The sequence below is a fragment of the Rhinatrema bivittatum genome, chromosome 1 (genome assembly GCF_901001135.1).
Source record: "Rhinatrema bivittatum chromosome 1, aRhiBiv1.1, whole genome shotgun sequence".
In the NCBI taxonomy this organism is placed as follows: Eukaryota; Metazoa; Chordata; class Amphibia; order Gymnophiona; family Rhinatrematidae; genus Rhinatrema; species Rhinatrema bivittatum.
Window position 1 is genome coordinate 196,097,804 of NC_042615.1, and position 18,062 is coordinate 196,115,865.

The 18,062-nt window shown below is 46.0% G+C and overlaps 1 protein-coding gene across 1 annotated transcript in view; it reads left to right on the plus strand.

Moving 5' to 3' along the window:
- The window catches only part of TAPT1 (transmembrane anterior posterior transformation 1), a 247,801-nt gene that overhangs the window by 16,971 nt on the left and 212,768 nt on the right, over nucleotides 1-18,062 (plus strand). The window contains exon 3 of the mRNA XM_029590601.1: nucleotides 11,964-12,082. Coding sequence (XP_029446461.1) covers nucleotides 11,964-12,082 — 119 coding nt within the window. The remainder of the gene's footprint in view (nucleotides 1-11,963; nucleotides 12,083-18,062) is intronic.

The following is an 18,062-nucleotide window of genomic DNA, read 5'->3' on the forward strand; positions in this document are numbered from 1 at the left end:
AGCGCTTATTGCTGCCGCATATTATTGCCACTGTGCGCTTGGGGTATTCAGCGCCTATTGCTGCCGCGTATTGTTGCCACTGTGCGCTTGGTGTCTGCAGCGCCTATTTGCTGCCGCATATTATCGCCACTGTGCGCTTGGTGTATTCAGCGCCTATTGCTGCTGCATATTATTGCTGTTGTGCGCTGGTTCTCTTACGCGCCTATTTCTGCCGCATATTCTTGCCATTGTGCGCCTGCCGTATTAAGAACCTATTGCTGCCGCATATTATTAGGCTGTGCGCCTGTGGTATTGAGCGCCTATTACTGCCGCATACTCTTATTATTGTGCGCCTGCTGTTTTCCGCGCCTATTGCTGCCGCATATTGCCAGGCTTGTGCGCCTGTTGTATTACGCGCATATTACTGCCGCATATTCTTACTATTGTGCGCGCTTCTTTTCTTTGGTATGGATCAGCACGCGGCCACATCCTCGGCGGCACAGCCGCTTGTCTCCGGCATTTCAGCCCTTGGCCTCTGCTCGGTATGCCACCTTAGAGCCACACGCAGTACTGAGCCTGATGCACTATGTGTCCAATGTGAGGCAGCAGGGGGACCCTCTGGCCTGGACCAGTCTCAGCCACAGTTTCTTGACAGTTCCCCTGGGGCTACCCCGGATTTGGGGGGCAGTCTTGACCAATCCGGCATCCCTGGGGCCCTTGTACCCCGGCGATTGGAGGCTGCTTCCATTTCCTGGGTGGATCTCTTTAAGGATATTCATGCCTTTGTCCAAATGCAGACGGCTTCCCGTCCAGGCCCTTCTGATCCGGCCGCCCCTGTGGTTCCTGTTGTTTCTGCGGTGCCTGCGGTGGCTGCATCTGCGGCGCCTCCTGCGACCGCTGCTACGGTGGCTGCGCCTAGGGATCCTGTGCCTGGACCCTCACAGCCTTATCGGGAGCGGGACCTCCCACCACTGGACAGTCCGGATCAATCGGACCAGGAGTTTTCGCCGGACGAGTCCGACCTCCCGGACGAGGGGGACCTCCCCCCGGGGATTGAACCCTATAGAACCATGAGGCGGTTCTTCCCTAAGGAGGACCTCTCAGACCTCGTGACTCAGTGTCTGGCGGAGTTAGATATCACTGGTCCCAGCGCTTCGGTTCCTTCGGCGCAGAACCCTCTGCTGGAAGGTCTTCGTCCTACAGCCCGCCATTTTCCTTTCTTGCAGGCGGCTCAGCAACTCATAGAATTGGAATGGGCGGCGCCGGCGGCTTCCTTCAAAGGGAGCCGGGCCCTGAAAGGTATGTACCCGTTGGCTCCGGCTCTCCAGGACCTGTTGGCATGTCCTCAGGTGGACGCCTTAATTAGCGCTGTGGTCAAGCGCACTACAATTCCAGTGGAAGGGGGGACAGCCCTTAGGGAGCCCCATGACAGACGAATGGACACCATTCTGAAGCAAACGTTTGAGGTGGCGGCTCTTTCTTTGCGGATTGCGGCCTGCTGCACTGTGGTGACACGTGCCTGCTTGTCTCAGGCCAGGAATAACGCTCCAGCGGCCGACATGGAGTCCGCTCTTTCCTTCCTCACCGATGCCGCATCTGATTTGGTTTGCACTACTGCTAAGGGGATTTCATCCTCCGTAGCCGCCAGGAGGCAGCTCTGGATCCGGCCATGGTCAGCTGATGCGCCTTCAAAGTCTCGTCTCACCAGGTTACCCTTTCAGGGCTCGTTTCTGTTTGGCAGTGACCTTGATAAGCTAGCCACTGCCTGGGGTGCCTCTCCTGTGCCTAGACTCCCGGAAGACCGATCCAGAAGGGGACAGCGCTCTTTTCCACGGCCCTACAGGGGCAGGAGTTCCCAGCGCTTTGTTCCATATAGGGGGCGCTATCAGGCGACTCGTCCTCCGGCCAGGAATCAGTCCTTTCGGACCAAGCAGCGCAAGCGGGGGGCGGGCCCCGGTCGCGCACCACAATGAGAATTTGCCGATTCATCTGGGGAACGAAGCCATAGGGGGCAGGTTGACCCTCTTCTACCCCAGATGGGTCGAGATTACGTCGGACCATTGGGTCCTCGCCGTTATCCGGGAAGGATATTATCTGGATTTTCGCCTTCTTCCTCCGGACAGGTTTGTGGAATCTTCATGTCCCCGGCACAAGGAGGCAGCGTTAGAAGCTACCCTGGCGAGGCTCCTGTCCTTGAACGCCATCCTCCCAGTACCTGCCTGGGAAGTGAATTCTGGACACTATTCCATTTATTTCATTGTACCCAAGAAAGGGGGCACTTTTCGGCCTGTACTGGACATCAAGTCGGTCAATCGCTACTTACGGGTACCGAGGTTTCGTATGGAAACTCTGCGCTCCGTCAAAGCCGCAGTCCAGCCCGGGGAATTCCTCACGGCCTTAGACCTGTCAGAGGCATACCTGCATATTCCGATCCATCCAGATCATCAGCGCTACCTGCGCTTCAAGGTTCTGGGCCGCCACTTCCAGTTTCGGGCTCTACCCTTTGGGTTGGCCACGTCCCCACGGACTTTCACCAAAGTGGTAGTAGTTGTGGCTGCGGCCCTCAGGCGAGAAGGGATTCTGGTCCATCCCTACCTAGACAACTGGCTGATCAGGGCGAAATCTCGAGAGGAGAGCCTGCGGACAACCGACAGAGTGATCGCCCTTCTGGAAAGCTTGGGCTGGGTAATCAACCTCAGCAAGAGCTGCCTATTGCCTTCCCAGTCAATAGAGTATCTGGGAGTGCTCTTCGACACCCGGGCGGACACGGTCAGTCTTACGACCAAGAGACAGTTGAAACTTCAGCAACGTATCCAGTATCTGATGAGGGTCAGTCGGCTCATAGCCTGGGATTATCTGCAGGTTCTGGGTCTCATGGCATCCACCCTGGAAGTGGTGCCTTGGGCGCGGGCCCATATGAGACCTCTACAGCATTCCCTGCTCTCTCGCTGGAGCCCCCGTCGACGGGACTATTCCACGCACCTTCCTCTACCGGCCAGAGTTCGGATCCAGCTGCGGTGGTGGTTGCAGTCCACCCACCTGAGCAGGGGGTCGGCAATGTCCTCGCCCACGTGGACCTTGCTCACCACGGATGCCAGCCTAAGCGGCTGGGGAGCACATTGCGAGGAGCTCACCACGCAAGGGCGATGGAACAGAGAAGAGTCAACGTGGAACATCAATCGCCTAGAAGCCCGGGCAGTCCGCTTGGCCTGCCTTCGACTCGCTCACCAACTAAGGCACAGAGCTGTCAGAGTGATGTCCGACAACGCCACCACGGTGGCCTACATCAACCGGCAGGGCGGAACCAGAAGCCGACAAGTCTCTCTAGAGATCGCCCCACTGATGGTTTGGGCAGAGGCGAATCTGCAAGACATCTCCGCCGTCCACATTGCCGGGAAGGACAATACCACAGCAGACTTCCTCAGCAGAGAAAGCCTGGATCCGGGAGAGTGGCAGCTGTCCCACACAGCTTTCCAGATGATTGTCGATTATTGGGGGATTCCGGCCATGGATTTACTGGCGGACAAGTCCAGTGCTCAGGTACCCAGATACTTCAGCCGCAGGCGCGACCCGTTCTCACGCGGCATCGATGCTCTGGTCCAGCCGTGGCCTCCAGGGACTCTCCTGTACGCCTTCCCTCCGTGGCCTCTGCTGGGCGCCCTCATCCACAAGATTCAGACTCACCGGGGCCTAGTTCTTCTAGTGGCACCAGACTGGCCAAGAAGACCCTGGTACGCGGACATGAGAAGACTACTGGCAGGGGAGCCCCGTCCCCTGCCTCCTCTCCGGGACCTTCTACATCAAGGTCCCATTCTACACGGGGATCCAGCTCAATTCTCTCTTACGGTCTGGCCCTTGAGAGGGCTAGACTGAAGAAACGTGGTTACTCGGGGCCTGTGATTGATACACTCCTCCGAGCTCGCAAGTTTTCCACATCCCTCACATACATCCGGATCTGGAGAGTGTTTGAAGCCTGGTGCGACACTCACGACACCAATCCACATGCCACCACCATACCTATTGTGTTGGATTTTCTGCAGGATGGGCTTCAGAAGGGTCTCTCCCTCAGCTCCATCAAGGTTCAGGTAGCGGCACTGTCTTGCTATGGTCCCAGGAGGGATGGCAAGACCATCGCCAAACACCCAGATGTCTCTCGTTTCCTGCTGGGTGTCAAGCATATTCGCCCGCCACGAAAGTGGCCTGTGCCCTTATGGAATCTTAATCTTGTTTTGGATTTCCTCGCGGGATCCACCTTCCGACCCCTTCGGGGCTTGTCTCTTCGGTCTCTCACCCTGAAGTTGGTGTTCTTGCTGGCGGTGTGTTCCGCACGCCGCATCTCTGAGCTACAGGCACTGTCCTGCCGTGATCCCTTTCTACGAATCACTCCGGAGGCTATCCATCTTCGGACGGTTCCCTCCTTTCTCCCTAAAGTGGTTTCACAGTTTCATCTTAACCAAACTATATCCTTGCCTACCACGGTAGGTTTGAAGAAATCTGAAGAAGGCCGTTTATTACGCCATCTTGACATCGGCAGATTGCTGCCCAGGTATTTGGACGTGACACAAGACCTGCGAAAGATGGACCACCTGTTCGTCCTCCACAGCGGGAAGAAGCAAGGTGAAGCGGCCTCTCGGCCCACCATTGCCCGCTGGATTAAGGAAGTTGTCAGAGCAGCCTACGTGGAGGCTGGGAAGGCTCCGCCTCTTCAGGTTAAGGCTCATTCCACCAGAGCACTCGCAGCGTCCTGGGCGGAGTCCAGGATGCTATCACCTGCAGAGATCTGTAAAGCAGCGACATGGTCCTCCCTCCATACCTTCTCCAGGTTCTACCGCCTGGATGTCCAGGCCAGGGAGGACTCGGCTTTTGCGAGGGCGGTTCTACATGGTCCTCAGGCAGCCTCCCGCCCTGGCTGGGAGTAAAGCTTTGGTACATCCCATTTGTTCTGAGTCCATCTGGCTACACGCCAGGAAATGTTTGGATTACTTACCTGGTAATCCCCTTTTCCTTAGTGTAGACAGATGGACTCAGCATCCCGCCCTGCTGCCTGGGTACATGGGTTCACCGATTCCAGGTAAGCCATGGCTTTTCTTTCCATAAGAGCGTACGCTCTATCCGGGTCCACGCCTTCCGGTTGTGAATGCTGGCGGTCTCCAGCCACTGTCAATCGGTCAGGGGGATCCTGTTTCTCCTTTTTACTTTTCACTGAGCGTCAGTACACACATCCATAACAGCTTTTGCAAGGAAGATTACTGAATCGCTGCGCTTCCTGTGGGGCTATATACCCCCGTGCTGACGTCAGATCCGTCTCCAGCTGCTAGCACGCGGATACTATCCCATTTGTTCTGAGTCCATCTGTCTACACTAAGGAAAAAGGGATTACCAGGTAAGTAATCCAAACAGTATTGGCACTAAACGTTTCCCACTCAAATGCTGCCTGCATTTAGTGAGCATGTGCCTACGATTCTTGAAGGTCCTGTGCTAAAGTGTTTGTTCTCAGAACTCATTAAGAAGGAACAGAATCTCTAATCCATTCCCAGTATTAAAGAGCTAAGGAATGGACCTACCCATCCATCAAGTAGTTTATATCTAGGGAACTTCATCCTTTTTTTTTTAATATTTTCCTGGGAATTTATCAGTGTTTGTCAAGAGCAAAAACTGTGACTCATTATTTTTCTGGGAAATTATCACAGTTTATTTTGGTGGACAGAAACTAGGGCAATAAAACAAGATTAAGCAGATTGTCCCATTCAGCAGCATTCCTATCTCTACCCCATCCCCAGCCTAGCCATGTCCCTTTCTCTCCCCATACCCCTGAGAATCTCCCTCTTCTCCCCCACTCTATTACAACAGCATTCATCCTTACTAGAGATGGCTCCAGGCTTCTCCCTCCTTTCACAGCATGCTTATTGAGGCTCCCATGCTCTGCTCCTCTGCACTTTCGAGGGGCCAGGGAGCCTGCTGAGAAGTGCTTCTGGCGGGCATGGCTCGCCTCAAAAGCTGCATTGGTGACACCAAGCAGCAGGTACTTTTGGCGGTTTGGGGGAGGAGAAAGCAGGACTTGAAACACCACATCAGTGGTATTGGCGAGCCAGCGCTTTCACTGCTGGAGGGTCAGGACTTGAAACATTGCAAGTGTTTTGGCCCACACTGGCTTCCAGTAGTTGTTGAACACCAAGAAACACTGTATCTGCAGCTCTGGAGCTGCTCTTTAATCAGCATAAAATTAGGATTGCCATTTTTGGAAATATCCTGGAATTTATGGGTCAAAATCAGTTTAAACTGAAAATGAAGGTCCCTATTTATATCTGAGGAGGGGACTCATCTGATAAGTTGAGTATCCCTAAATGTCCAGGGTGCTGTAACTTCCCCAAGAGAGTAAGGACTTGGTTAGGTTGTCAAACGTGTAGTCAATTACTGGATTGGCCAGATAGACAATTCCATGGTAGAGGGAAGTTGGTTTTCAAAGGATTCTGTAGACTGTTTCATGAACATCAGCTTTAAGAGAGAATATGAGATGCTGGGGAATGCTTTTGCAGGAGGTTGTCCTCTTGGCCTGTGTATCAAATGATGATGAAGTTGCTATCACACCTTGAGGAAGGGAGTGGGGGAATCTATGGGGGGAAAAAGAGATCCTCTCTAGATAAGTTCTTGGAGGAGAAGTCCATTAATGGCTATTAATCAATTATACTTAGGGAATAGCCACTGCTATTAATTGCATCAGTAGCATGGGTTCTTCTTAGTGTTTGGGTAATTGCCAGGTTCTTGTGGCCTGGTTTTTGGCCTCTGTTGGAAACAGGATGCTGGGCTTGATGGACCCTTGGTCTGACCCAGCATGGCAATTTCTTATGTTCTTATGTTCTTAACTGATTAATCTCCTAAACATGTTAGGGCGGAGGCTAGTAGACTCCATGTACAATGCAATTTCTGTTGCAGATTGTCATAGCCTAGAAGCCTTAATGGTGGTACTATTTGTACCCTTGCATTCTTTAGTTTTGCTGCTTACCATAAAGAGTTTCTATTTGGAGAACACTTACTCTGCAAGAAAAGTGAGTGAGCTGAGTGTAAACTTGATTTTCCTTTGATAAGCAGGGCTGAAATATCCATGACACTTGGGGTGATGTCATCCAATGGCGTTGAACAGACCCATCTCTCTTTCTTAATTTTTTGGAGTTGCCTTACTCCTTCAGCTTTCCATGTCTTTTTTTCGCTTTCAGGCAAAAATCCCTACCTAATCTGGACTTTAAAAGGGCCTTGGCATATTACAAAAAATAAACTGTCACATTGTATAACCTCCCATATGACCCCCCTCTAGACTGAGTAGCAGTCACCAAGTGTACTTTGTTTAACTGACTGACTTCATTCAACACTGCTATACTTTAGCAGGATTACAAGTCACAGACTATAAAAGCTCATTACAGGAGAGCCATGCTGTTCCTGTTGCTCATCTTCGAGAAGTACCTATTGAAGATATCTGCAAAGCTGCAACTTGGCCTTCCATTCATATCTTTGTCCCAATTCTGTCTTGATAACCTTTCAAAGACTGACGCATTTTGGACAAGCAGTTTTGCAAAATCTGGTCTAAGAACATAAGAAATTGCCATGCTGGGTCAGACCAAGGGTCCATCAAGCCCAGCATCCTGTTTCCAACAGAGGCCAAAACCAGGCCACAAGAACCTGGCAATTACCCAAACACTAAGAAGATCCCATGCTACTGATGCAATTAATAGCAGTGGCTATTCCCTAAGTAAAATTGATTAATAGCCATTAATGGACTTCTCCTCCAAGAACTTATCCAAACCTTTTTTGAACCCAGCTACACTAACTGCACTAACCACATCATCTGGCAACAAATTCCAGAGCTTTATTGTGCGTTGAGTGAAAAAGAATTTTCTCTGATTTAGTCTTAAATGTGCTACTTGCTAACTTCATGGAATGCCCCCTAGTCCTATTATTCGAAAGTGAAAATAACCGAGTCACATCTACTTGTTCAAGACCTCTCATGATCTTAAAGACCTCTATCATATCCCCCCTCAGCCATCTCTTCTCCAAGCTGAACAGCCCTAATCTCTTCAGCCTTTCCTCATAGGGAAGCTGTTCCATCCCCTTTATCATTTTGGTTGGCCTTCTCTGTACCTTCTCCATCGCAACTATATCTTTTTTGAGATATGGCGACCAGAATTGTACACAGTATTCAAGGTGTGGTCTCACCATGGAGTGATATAGAGGCATTATGACATTTTCCGTTCTATTAACCATTCCCTTCCTAATAATTCCTAACATTCTATTTGCTTTTTTGACTGCTGCAGCACACTGAGCTGACGATTTTAAAGTATTATCCACTATGATGCCTAGATCTTTTTCCTGGGTGGTAGCTCCTAATATGGAACCTAACATCGTGTAACTACAGCAACGGTTATTTTTCCCTATATGCAACACCTTGCATTGTCCACATTAAATTTCATCTGCCATTTGGATGCCCAATCTTCAAGTCTTGCAAGGTCCTCCTGCAATGTATCACAGTCTGCTTGTGATTTAACTACTCTGAATAATTTTGTGTCATCTGCAAATTTGATAACCTCACTCGTCGTATTCCTTTCCAGATCATTTATATATATATATTGAAAAGCACCGGTCCAAGTACAGATCCTTGAGGCACTCCACTGTTTACCCTTTTCCACTGAGAAAATTGACCATTTAATCCTACTCTCTGTTTCCTGTCTTTTAACCAGCTTGTAATCCACGAAAGGACATCGCCTCCTATCCCATGACTTTTTAGTTTTCGTAGAAGTCTCTCATGGGGGACTTGTCAAACGCCTTCTGAAAATCCAAATACACTACATCTACCGGTTCACCTTTATCCACATGTTTATTAACCCCTTCAAAAAAATGAAGCAGATTTGTTAGGCAAGACTTATAGAAACATAGAAATGACGGCAGAAGAAGACCAAACGGCCCATCCAGTCTGCCCAGCAAGCTTCACACATTTTTTCTCTCATACTTATCTGTTTCTCTTAGCTCTTGGTTCTATTTACCTTCCTCCCCCACCATTGAAATATCTAGCTTGATTAGTTAGGGGTAGTAGGGGTAGTAACCGCCGGTAAATCCATGTTGACTATGTTCCATTAAATCATGTCTTTCTATATGCTTTACAATTTTGTTCTTGAGAATAGTTTCCACTATTTTTCTACTATTTTTCTCTTTAGTCCACTCTTCATGGTCAGAGCTGGGTTGCTGCAACCCTTAGCTTGGGAGTCCTCACACGTAATGGCTAATTCAGCCTCTTTATCGATTAGAGAAATCAAATTTTCTTACTATAAGCTGTGTTTTCCATAGTAGCAGCATGAATTAGCCATGGAATACCCACTCACCTTCCTGGAGAGTCAACTACATAGATTAGTTCTGGTATGGACAGAGGTCACTCACTCACAAGAACTCTCATACGTGCTCAGTAGCACTCAAAGCTCTACTAGTTTGGAGAGAAGAGTCCATTCGGTGTCACCAGATGATGTTGCTCACATGTAATGGCTAATTTATCCTGCTATCTATGGAAAACAGTTTATGGTAAGCATGCTTGCTGTTCCACCCACCTACTGAAGGGTAGTATCTATGTTTAATTTATTAATTTGGATATATTACATGACTTTTTGAAAAAGAAACTCCCCCAAAGCAAGGTACAACAGTATTAGAGTAGAAACATACAGTCAGAGATTAGTAGCAGCAGCGGCACTGGTATAACTTTGTCTAATCTAAACTTGTTCTAAAATTTAAGGAATGAAGCAAGAAAATACCATATATAGACAAAGACCAATATTATTTTGGCAATTTTAATATGCATTATAATCCCTGTTACCAATTTTATTCAGCTTGACAGAGTCCATACAACCCTCTTCACAACAATATAAAGGGTCTAAGATTATAGATATTGAGGTATAAAACTAGACTAGGACCAAAATGTTGACCAGTTCCTTTCAATAAGGCACTAGGGGCAAATCACTTCACTTTCCATAACCTCAGGTACAAACTTACAGGGTCATTTATCAAATCGCGTTATGGCGTTTTTGCATGCAAAAAAATGCCTTGACGCACGTGATAAGCGCTATAATGCATTGTGCGAGGCAAATTTTTAAAAGCAGAGAGATTGGGGAGGAGTTCGGGGCGGGTTTTCCAAAAAAGTGGGCTGGCTTAAAGTCATAAGACACAATTTCGCACAGTTTTCACGCCAAAAATAATTACACCTTTTTCAATTGCATTAAGCTGTGCGATATGCCCGTAATGCAATTTTATTTTTTTTTTCCGCAAATTCCATTTTGGGCATTTTTAGGCTGGGGGAGAGAGAGACTATCTTCAAGGCCCTTGTAGTAATAAGCTATTTATATCTCTATATTAGGCCCACCTAGTAACTCAAGGTGAGGTTTAGGTAGTAGTGTAGGAGTTAGGGGCCACATTTCCATGTAGAGTGAGACGTACGAACAGAACAGTACACTCTTGTGAAGATTTGATGTCATTTGAAGTGAGGAATATGTCTGTGTGTCTCTCTCACTCACTGCAGTGTTTGAAAGGTTAGCGCACTTTGTGGTAATACCTATGTGAAGCGCTAATGTAGCGCACATTGGGGTAGATTTTCAAAGGGTTACGCGTGTAAGATACGTGCGTAACCCCCAAAAATCTACCCCCTGCGCGCGCCGAGCCTATGTCCTGGGGCTTCGAAAAAGGGGCAGTCCGCGAGGTGGCTGAGGGCGTGGCGGTGGTCCGGGGTGGGGCTGAGTACTCCGGCACAGTGACCTGTGCCGTGGCATGGAACGCCGGCAGCTGGCCGGCGCGCACAAGTTACGCTGCCAGAGGCAGGTGTAACTGGACGAAATAAGATGGGGGTGGGATTTAGGTATTTAGGTCGGGCTGGGTGGTGGGTTAGATAGGAGAAGGGAGTGAAAGGTGGGGGGGGGGGACGGGACGGGACCAAAAAAAAAGTTCCCTCCAAGGCCGCTCCAATTTCAGAGCGCCCTTGGAGGGAACGGGGAAAGCCATCGGGGCTCCTCTAGGGCTCGGGTGCGCAAGCTGCACAAGTGTGCACCCCCTTGCGCGCACCGACCCCGGATTTTATAACATGCTCGCGGCAGCGCACGCTTGTTATAAAATCGGGGGTACATTTGTGCGTGCCAGGTGGTGAGCACAAATGTACCCCGCATGCGTAACTTTTAAAATCGGCCCCATTGTGATAATTAGGAAATTAACAAACACCCCTTTTTCTGCCGCATGTGATATTTACAGCAATTTGCTAAATCTAGCTATTAGGTTGTGAACTCTCTGGAGAGAGAGAAATAATTATAGTACCTGAATGTAATCTGCTTTGAAGCGTCTGAAAGAGGGGACATAAATCAAATACAAATTAAGGCTTTTTCCCAATTCATTCTCCTGTACTTTCTTCACCCTACAATAATGTGTGTTGCTTCTGGTACATAGGAAATTGGAATGCTATGAGCGTTCAGATCTTTAGAATTTCAGGTTGTTCAGGAGATCAAGATCTTGGCAGTGCTTAATCTGGAAGTGAAGATTGTAGTAATGAATCATTTTCTGCATGTAGATTATTGCCCACCCTTCATATGGGTAAAAGTACACGTATTGTTAAACACACATTTTATTTATGCATTGTTTTGAGGTGCTCCTGGGGTGGAGATTGGCTGGGGGAGGAAACAACGTATGTAGTTTTGTATAATCCAAAACTATCTGCACTGTTTCTGATGGAAACATTACCTGCAGAAAAAAAAGATGCAAATCTGTGGGTGAATTGTCATGAGGCAATAATAAAAGCAAAACTTCCAGCAAACCACATGGGTTAAAATTATTCACAGGATTTGCAAGACTGTTCCAAATTGCCCCTTCTATAAGGAATATTTGTTCACCAGTTCATGAAATGTCAAGAACCTATCCTCATGAGATCACTAGCATGCATACGGTACTAACTTTGTTTTGTTTTTGTAATGCAGTTGATGGTTTTTGGATACTTCCTATGCCTGGATGCTTTTTTATATGTATTCACTTTGCTGCCACTGAGAGTTCTGCTGGCTTTGATCAGATTCATCACTCTGCCATGCTGTGGTTTAAGGTAAGTTTTATTTTTTTTGTGTGTTTTTTTTTTTTTTAAATAATATCAATGAGATTTGTACTAGTACCAACCTTTTCATTTTTACATTTATTTTAAAGGACATGTTCAGTATTCATAATGAGGTGTTCACTGAAATAGACACTTCAAGCCAATAGCTGTGGAGAAAAACTTTTTTATTAAATGTTCCAAAATAATATAAGGTGAACCTGAGAGACGAGACAGAGTGCTATGCGAAGCACCAGTATAAAACTCTCTCTCAAATGATTTCTCTCATAATAAGACAATATATAGGATTTTATATTTGTTTGTTTCTACCTAATCTAGGTTACATAATTGTCAAAATTTCTATAATTGGCTTTCTACTATAGCAGTTAATCTGAATGGCCATATGGTAACTTGCTCTTGCTCTCTATGCTGTTATCTATCCTGTTATCTATATATTATTTGTTGCTCTGTGTGCTTTCTTTCGGCCTCTTCTTTTGTCTCCTGTCCCTCCCCCTCCCCCTGTCCCTGTTTTATGTATTTTCCACCTATGGTTCGGATGTGAACCGGTATGATGTACCCACTAATGCCGGTATAAAAAAGTTTTTAAATATGCTAATTAATCCTTGCTTCGTAGGTAATGTGATTTCAGGGCTTGTTAGTTGCAGCGTTAGCATGGCCTTGTGTCCATTCTAAATATGCTTCTATAACCTTGTGATCCAGTTCTCTGTTAATACTGAATTCCTATCTAGCTTGCAGCGTCTGTCTGCTTGTCTAGCAAAGCAACCATAAGGTTGATGCAAAAATGTTATAGAATCTTGCTATTTATGATTAAAATAAATAAATAAAAAAACTTAGAACAAGAATAATGACTTCTTCATGTGTTATGTTAAAAAGTGTTTCACTATCTCTTTACTGGTTTCCATTACAAGGCATGCCCGCATGTGGAGCTATAAGCACCACATCAAAAACACTGTACAAGATAAGTCACATGGTTTTGCAGTTATTGTGTTCAGTAATAAGGCAGCCCAAGAAAAAATTTGAATTTGAAAGGAAGCTTATTATATAGGTAAAAACTAATAATCTTTTCACGTGTATTCAAGTTGAAAAATCTGTGAGCATCAGTTGGACTGCCTAAATGATCAAGAAGGTGTTTAGGGAGAATAAGGAAATAGCAGAAAACTAAATTAATTCTTTGCCTTTATCTTTATTGAGGAGGATTTTGGGAACATATCGATACTAGAAACGTTCTTTGATGTGGTGATACTGAGCATGTAAAGCCAATCACTATGAAACTAGAAGATGTACTAGATCAAGTTGACAGACTAGAGAGTAAAAATTGACCAGGATTGGATGGTATTCACCCCAGATTTCTGAGAGAACTTGAGTATGAAATTGCAAACATGCTATTAGTAATCTGTAACTTATCAATAAAAGCAGTCATAGTACCTGAAGACTGGTGGCCAATGTAACACTGATTTTTAAAGATGGCTGCAGAGGTGATCTGGGAAAGATAGACCAGTTTACTTGATGTTACTGCCTGACAAAATGGCAAAGCTATTCTTAAAAACAAAATTATTGGTCACGACCGGCGCTGATCCGCCGGGATCGGGAGCCTCCAGGACCCACCTTTGGCCTGCAAAGACGCTGCCCGACGATGCTTCCCATGCCAGCGGGAGGCCCGCCCCCCCAGTGACCTCACTGCTTCGCGCCGAGAGCTCTAAAAGCAGTGCCTGTGCTGTGTGCCGGGCGTCGCACGCCAGAGGAGCGTGACCAAAGGGGCCTGCCCCTTAGTGCGCCCCTTTGTGTTGACCTTTTACCCACACTGACTCCCTCCTGTCTTGTTAATCGTATCTACCTCCAATCTTTCCCCTCCATCCTCAGCCCACTTCTATCTGTTAGATTATAAGAGACTCCTCTTATTATCTCCTCCACCTCTCCCATCACTACCTCTACCCACCAATTCCTCATTAATTCCTCATTAATCCCCCCTCCCTCCTCTTCAAACACCTCGCATGCCGCCTCCTCTCATTCACTACTCCAGTCAACTTCCCTCCCCTGTTCTCTCAATTTTCTCCCTATCCCTCCCTCCTAGCTACTATGGAAGCTCACCCCATACCTAAGTTGTTATACCAGTCTCACAAACACAAAAAAACCCTCTTTATGCACTCTACTATTCACTCTACTATTCACCCTAGATCCTTGATATCCCCCCTGACACAACTACTTGGCCTCATGATATCCTCCCTGACACAACTACTTGGCCTCATGATATCCTCCCTGACACAACTACTTGGCCTCACAGCCTTCTCCCTCATTCTACTTAACTCCCAATCCCTCGTAAAAAAGACCCCCATCTTAAATGACATCTTGCTTGACCACAATCCAGACATCTGTGCTATTACAGAAACTTAGTTCAAGCCAACCGATCTAGTCCTCATAAACCAACTACCCACACACCTCTATGACATCATCTCCATACCAAGACACAGAAAACGAGAAGGACTCCTGTGAGCAGCAAAGAAAAATCTGACTCTTATCTCAACCCATTAAAACTGAACCCAGATTCGAAATTGGACTTTTCAAATCTTCCCTCCAAATATGTCTTGTCTACACTCCCCAGGTCTTCTCAAACAATCCCTCCCCACTCATTGAATTTATTACTGATAACATTGATATTGACACATCCGCCATTATCCTTGGTCACTTTAACCTACATGTAGACTCTGTTCCACCATCCCACAATTGTGAAGCCCTCTTATCCTCCCTGAATGCCATGGGCTATAAACAGATTATTAACAGCCCTACACACAAAGCTGGTCACTCCCTAGACTTAATCTTTATTAACTCCCTCATCCACCTATCTAAACCCCCCTCATGCACCATTGTCCCATGGTCCGACCACTCACTAATAAAAACAAACCTATCCTTAAATAAAAATTCCTTCCCTCCCCTAATCACAACTCCATCATACACTTTAGAAAACCCTGCAATAAAGACGAATTAATTGAATCCTTCACAAATGCCCTAAACAAACTAGACAGTTCAAGCCCCGATCTTGCCCTTACCACTTGGACTAACATCACCATGAACATAGCCAACAAATATTCCCTCTTACAACCAAAGAAATAAACCCCTCCCACAATAACAAAAAAGCCTGGTACTCCCCTGAACTCAAAAAAATTAAACGCCACCTAAGAAACATCGAAAAGAAATGGCGGAAAGATCCCACTCCAATTTTATTGGCCAACTACAAAACCACCCTTCATAACTACAGAACTATCATCCTGAAAACCAAACGCAACTTCTACGCATTGAAAATTCACAACTTCCAATACAACGCCAAAGCTCTCTTCTCTTATGCTTCCGATTTTACTAAAACTTCTTCCCCTCCTATATCAGACACTGACACCAAAACCAAATGTAATGACCTTGCCCACTACTTTAATGACAAAATCACTAATCTAATGATGAAGCTTCCCCCTCCCAACGCCAATACTAGCAGTATCCCAAAAACCCTAATACTGTCATAGACGCCTTTGATACCATCTCTGCTTCAGAAACCAAATCCCTCATAATGAAAATAAACCCAGCATCTCACCCAGCCGATCCCATCCCACCTAATTCCCTTAAATCTATCTAACATTCCAGCCGAACCCTTATCTGAATTCAACTCATCTCTCACACACGGTAATGTCCCTGCCATGCTGAAACAAGCCATAGTCAAACCCATCTTAAAGAAACTGAACCTGGATCCATCTGAACCTGCCAATTTTAGACCTATTTCCAATCTCCCCTTCTTAGCAAAATTCCTAGAGAAAGTAGTCAACACTTAACTCTCTGAACACCTGGAGAAACACAACATTCTATTCCCTTCACAATTCGGGTTCCGCAAATTCTTTAGCACTGAATCCTTGCTTATCTCCCTCACTGACACACTCCTCAAAGGTCTGGACAATGGCAACTTGTACTTCCTAGCCATGCTCGATACCTCCTCTGCCTTTGACACCATCAGCCACCAAATTCTTTTAAACAGACTAACGGAAATTGGCATAACTGGCACTGCCCTACTATGGTTTAAATCTTACCTAGATAATCGACAATACAAAGTCAAAGTAGGAAACAGCGAATCCGCTTCCATCAAGTCAACCCATGGCGTACCCCAATGCTCCTCTCTATCCTCCACCCTCTTCAACATCTACATGTTGCCCCTCTGCCAACTCCTATCTGATCTAGGTCTCACTCATTTCATCTACGCGGACGACGTCCAAATTATAATCCCCATCACTGAATGTATCCCCAAATCCCTCTAAATCTGGGAAAACTGTCTATCTTCAATTAATCACCTCCTAACGAATCTTAACCTCGCCTTGAACACCTCCAAAACAGAACTCCTTCTTATATCTCATAACCAGACCAATAATCCTCTCACTGACTTCAACTCAAATCACCCCACACCCCATATTTTACACCAGGTAAGAGACCTTGGCATCTTACTAGACAACCAACTTAATCTAAAAAAATTCATTAGCTCCACTATGAAAGACTGCTACTGCAAACTGCATGTTCTCAAAAAACTCAGACCCCTCCTCCATTTTAATGACTTCCCCCCCCCCCCCCCCCCCCTGTCCTCCAGGCTCTAATCTTCTCCATAATCGATTACTGCAACTCCCTTCTACTAGGCCTCCCTGCTACCACCCTCAAACTCCTCCAAATGCTTCAAAATGCTACTGCCAGAGTCCTCACTAACCCTCGCAAAAACAATCACATCACTCCTATCCTTAAAGACCTCCACTGGCTCCCAATCCATCTCAGAATCCTCCACAAGACCCTCACATTAGGACACAAAACCCTGCATAACAAAAATGTACACTGGTTAAAACAACTCTCTACAATTCCGAACCCATACTAGACCCACCAGATCCGCCTACACCAGCACATTACATACCCCTGTACCTAAACTCACTCGTCTTATCTCCGCCAGAGTGAGAGCACTTTCCAATGCTGACCCCTCCCACTGGAATTCGATGGCCCTTGACCTACAACTGGAGCCCAGCCTCAGAAATTTAAAAAGAAATTAGACATGGCTCTTCAAGCAGGCTTTTACTTAATTCCACTCCTTCACTCATACCTTATATACAATTTACAATCCTCCTGTACATAGTTCCTCTTTATTGTTTCGTTATTTACTTTCTCATTGCTCCCCTAACTAATTTATTATCTACCTATTACACTAAATTTATAACCATTCTCTTTATATTGCTTTTTGCAACTGTTTATATTGTTCAATGTAACTCCTACTCCTTTCTCTTTTCATTTTTGCTATTTGTTAACTGTAAACAGATGTGATGTACATACGAACATAGATATATATAAGCTTTAAATAAATTTAAATATATACAGCTTAATAGGGAAGAGTCAACATGGTTTTAGCAAAGGGAAATCTTGCCTTACCAATCTATTATGTCTTTTTTTTTTTTAAGATGTAAATATGTGGATAGAGGTGAGCCTATTGATAAAATATATTTGGGTTTGCAGAAGGCATTTGATAAAGGTCCTTATGAGAGATAACTTGGGAAATTAAAAAGTCATGGGATAGGAGGCAGATTGGTAACTGATTAAAAAGATAAGAAATGGAGTAGGACTTATGGTTAATTTTCTAAATGGACAAAGGTCAATTAGTGGAGTGCCCCAGGGATCTATACTGGAATCTGTACTGTTTTATCATTCATTAATGGTCTGGAAAAGGGAGAAATGAGTGAAGTGAACAAATTTGTAGATGACACAATTTATTCAAAGATGTTAAAATGGCAGCGGATTGTGAGGAGTTGTAGAAGGACCTTGTGACACCAGAACATAAGAAATTGCCATGCTGGGTCAGACCAAGGGTCCATCAAGTCCAGCATCCTGTTTCCAACAGAGGCCAAAACCAGGCCACAAGAACCTGGCAATTACCCAAACACTAAGAAGATCCCATGCTACTGATGCAATTAATAGC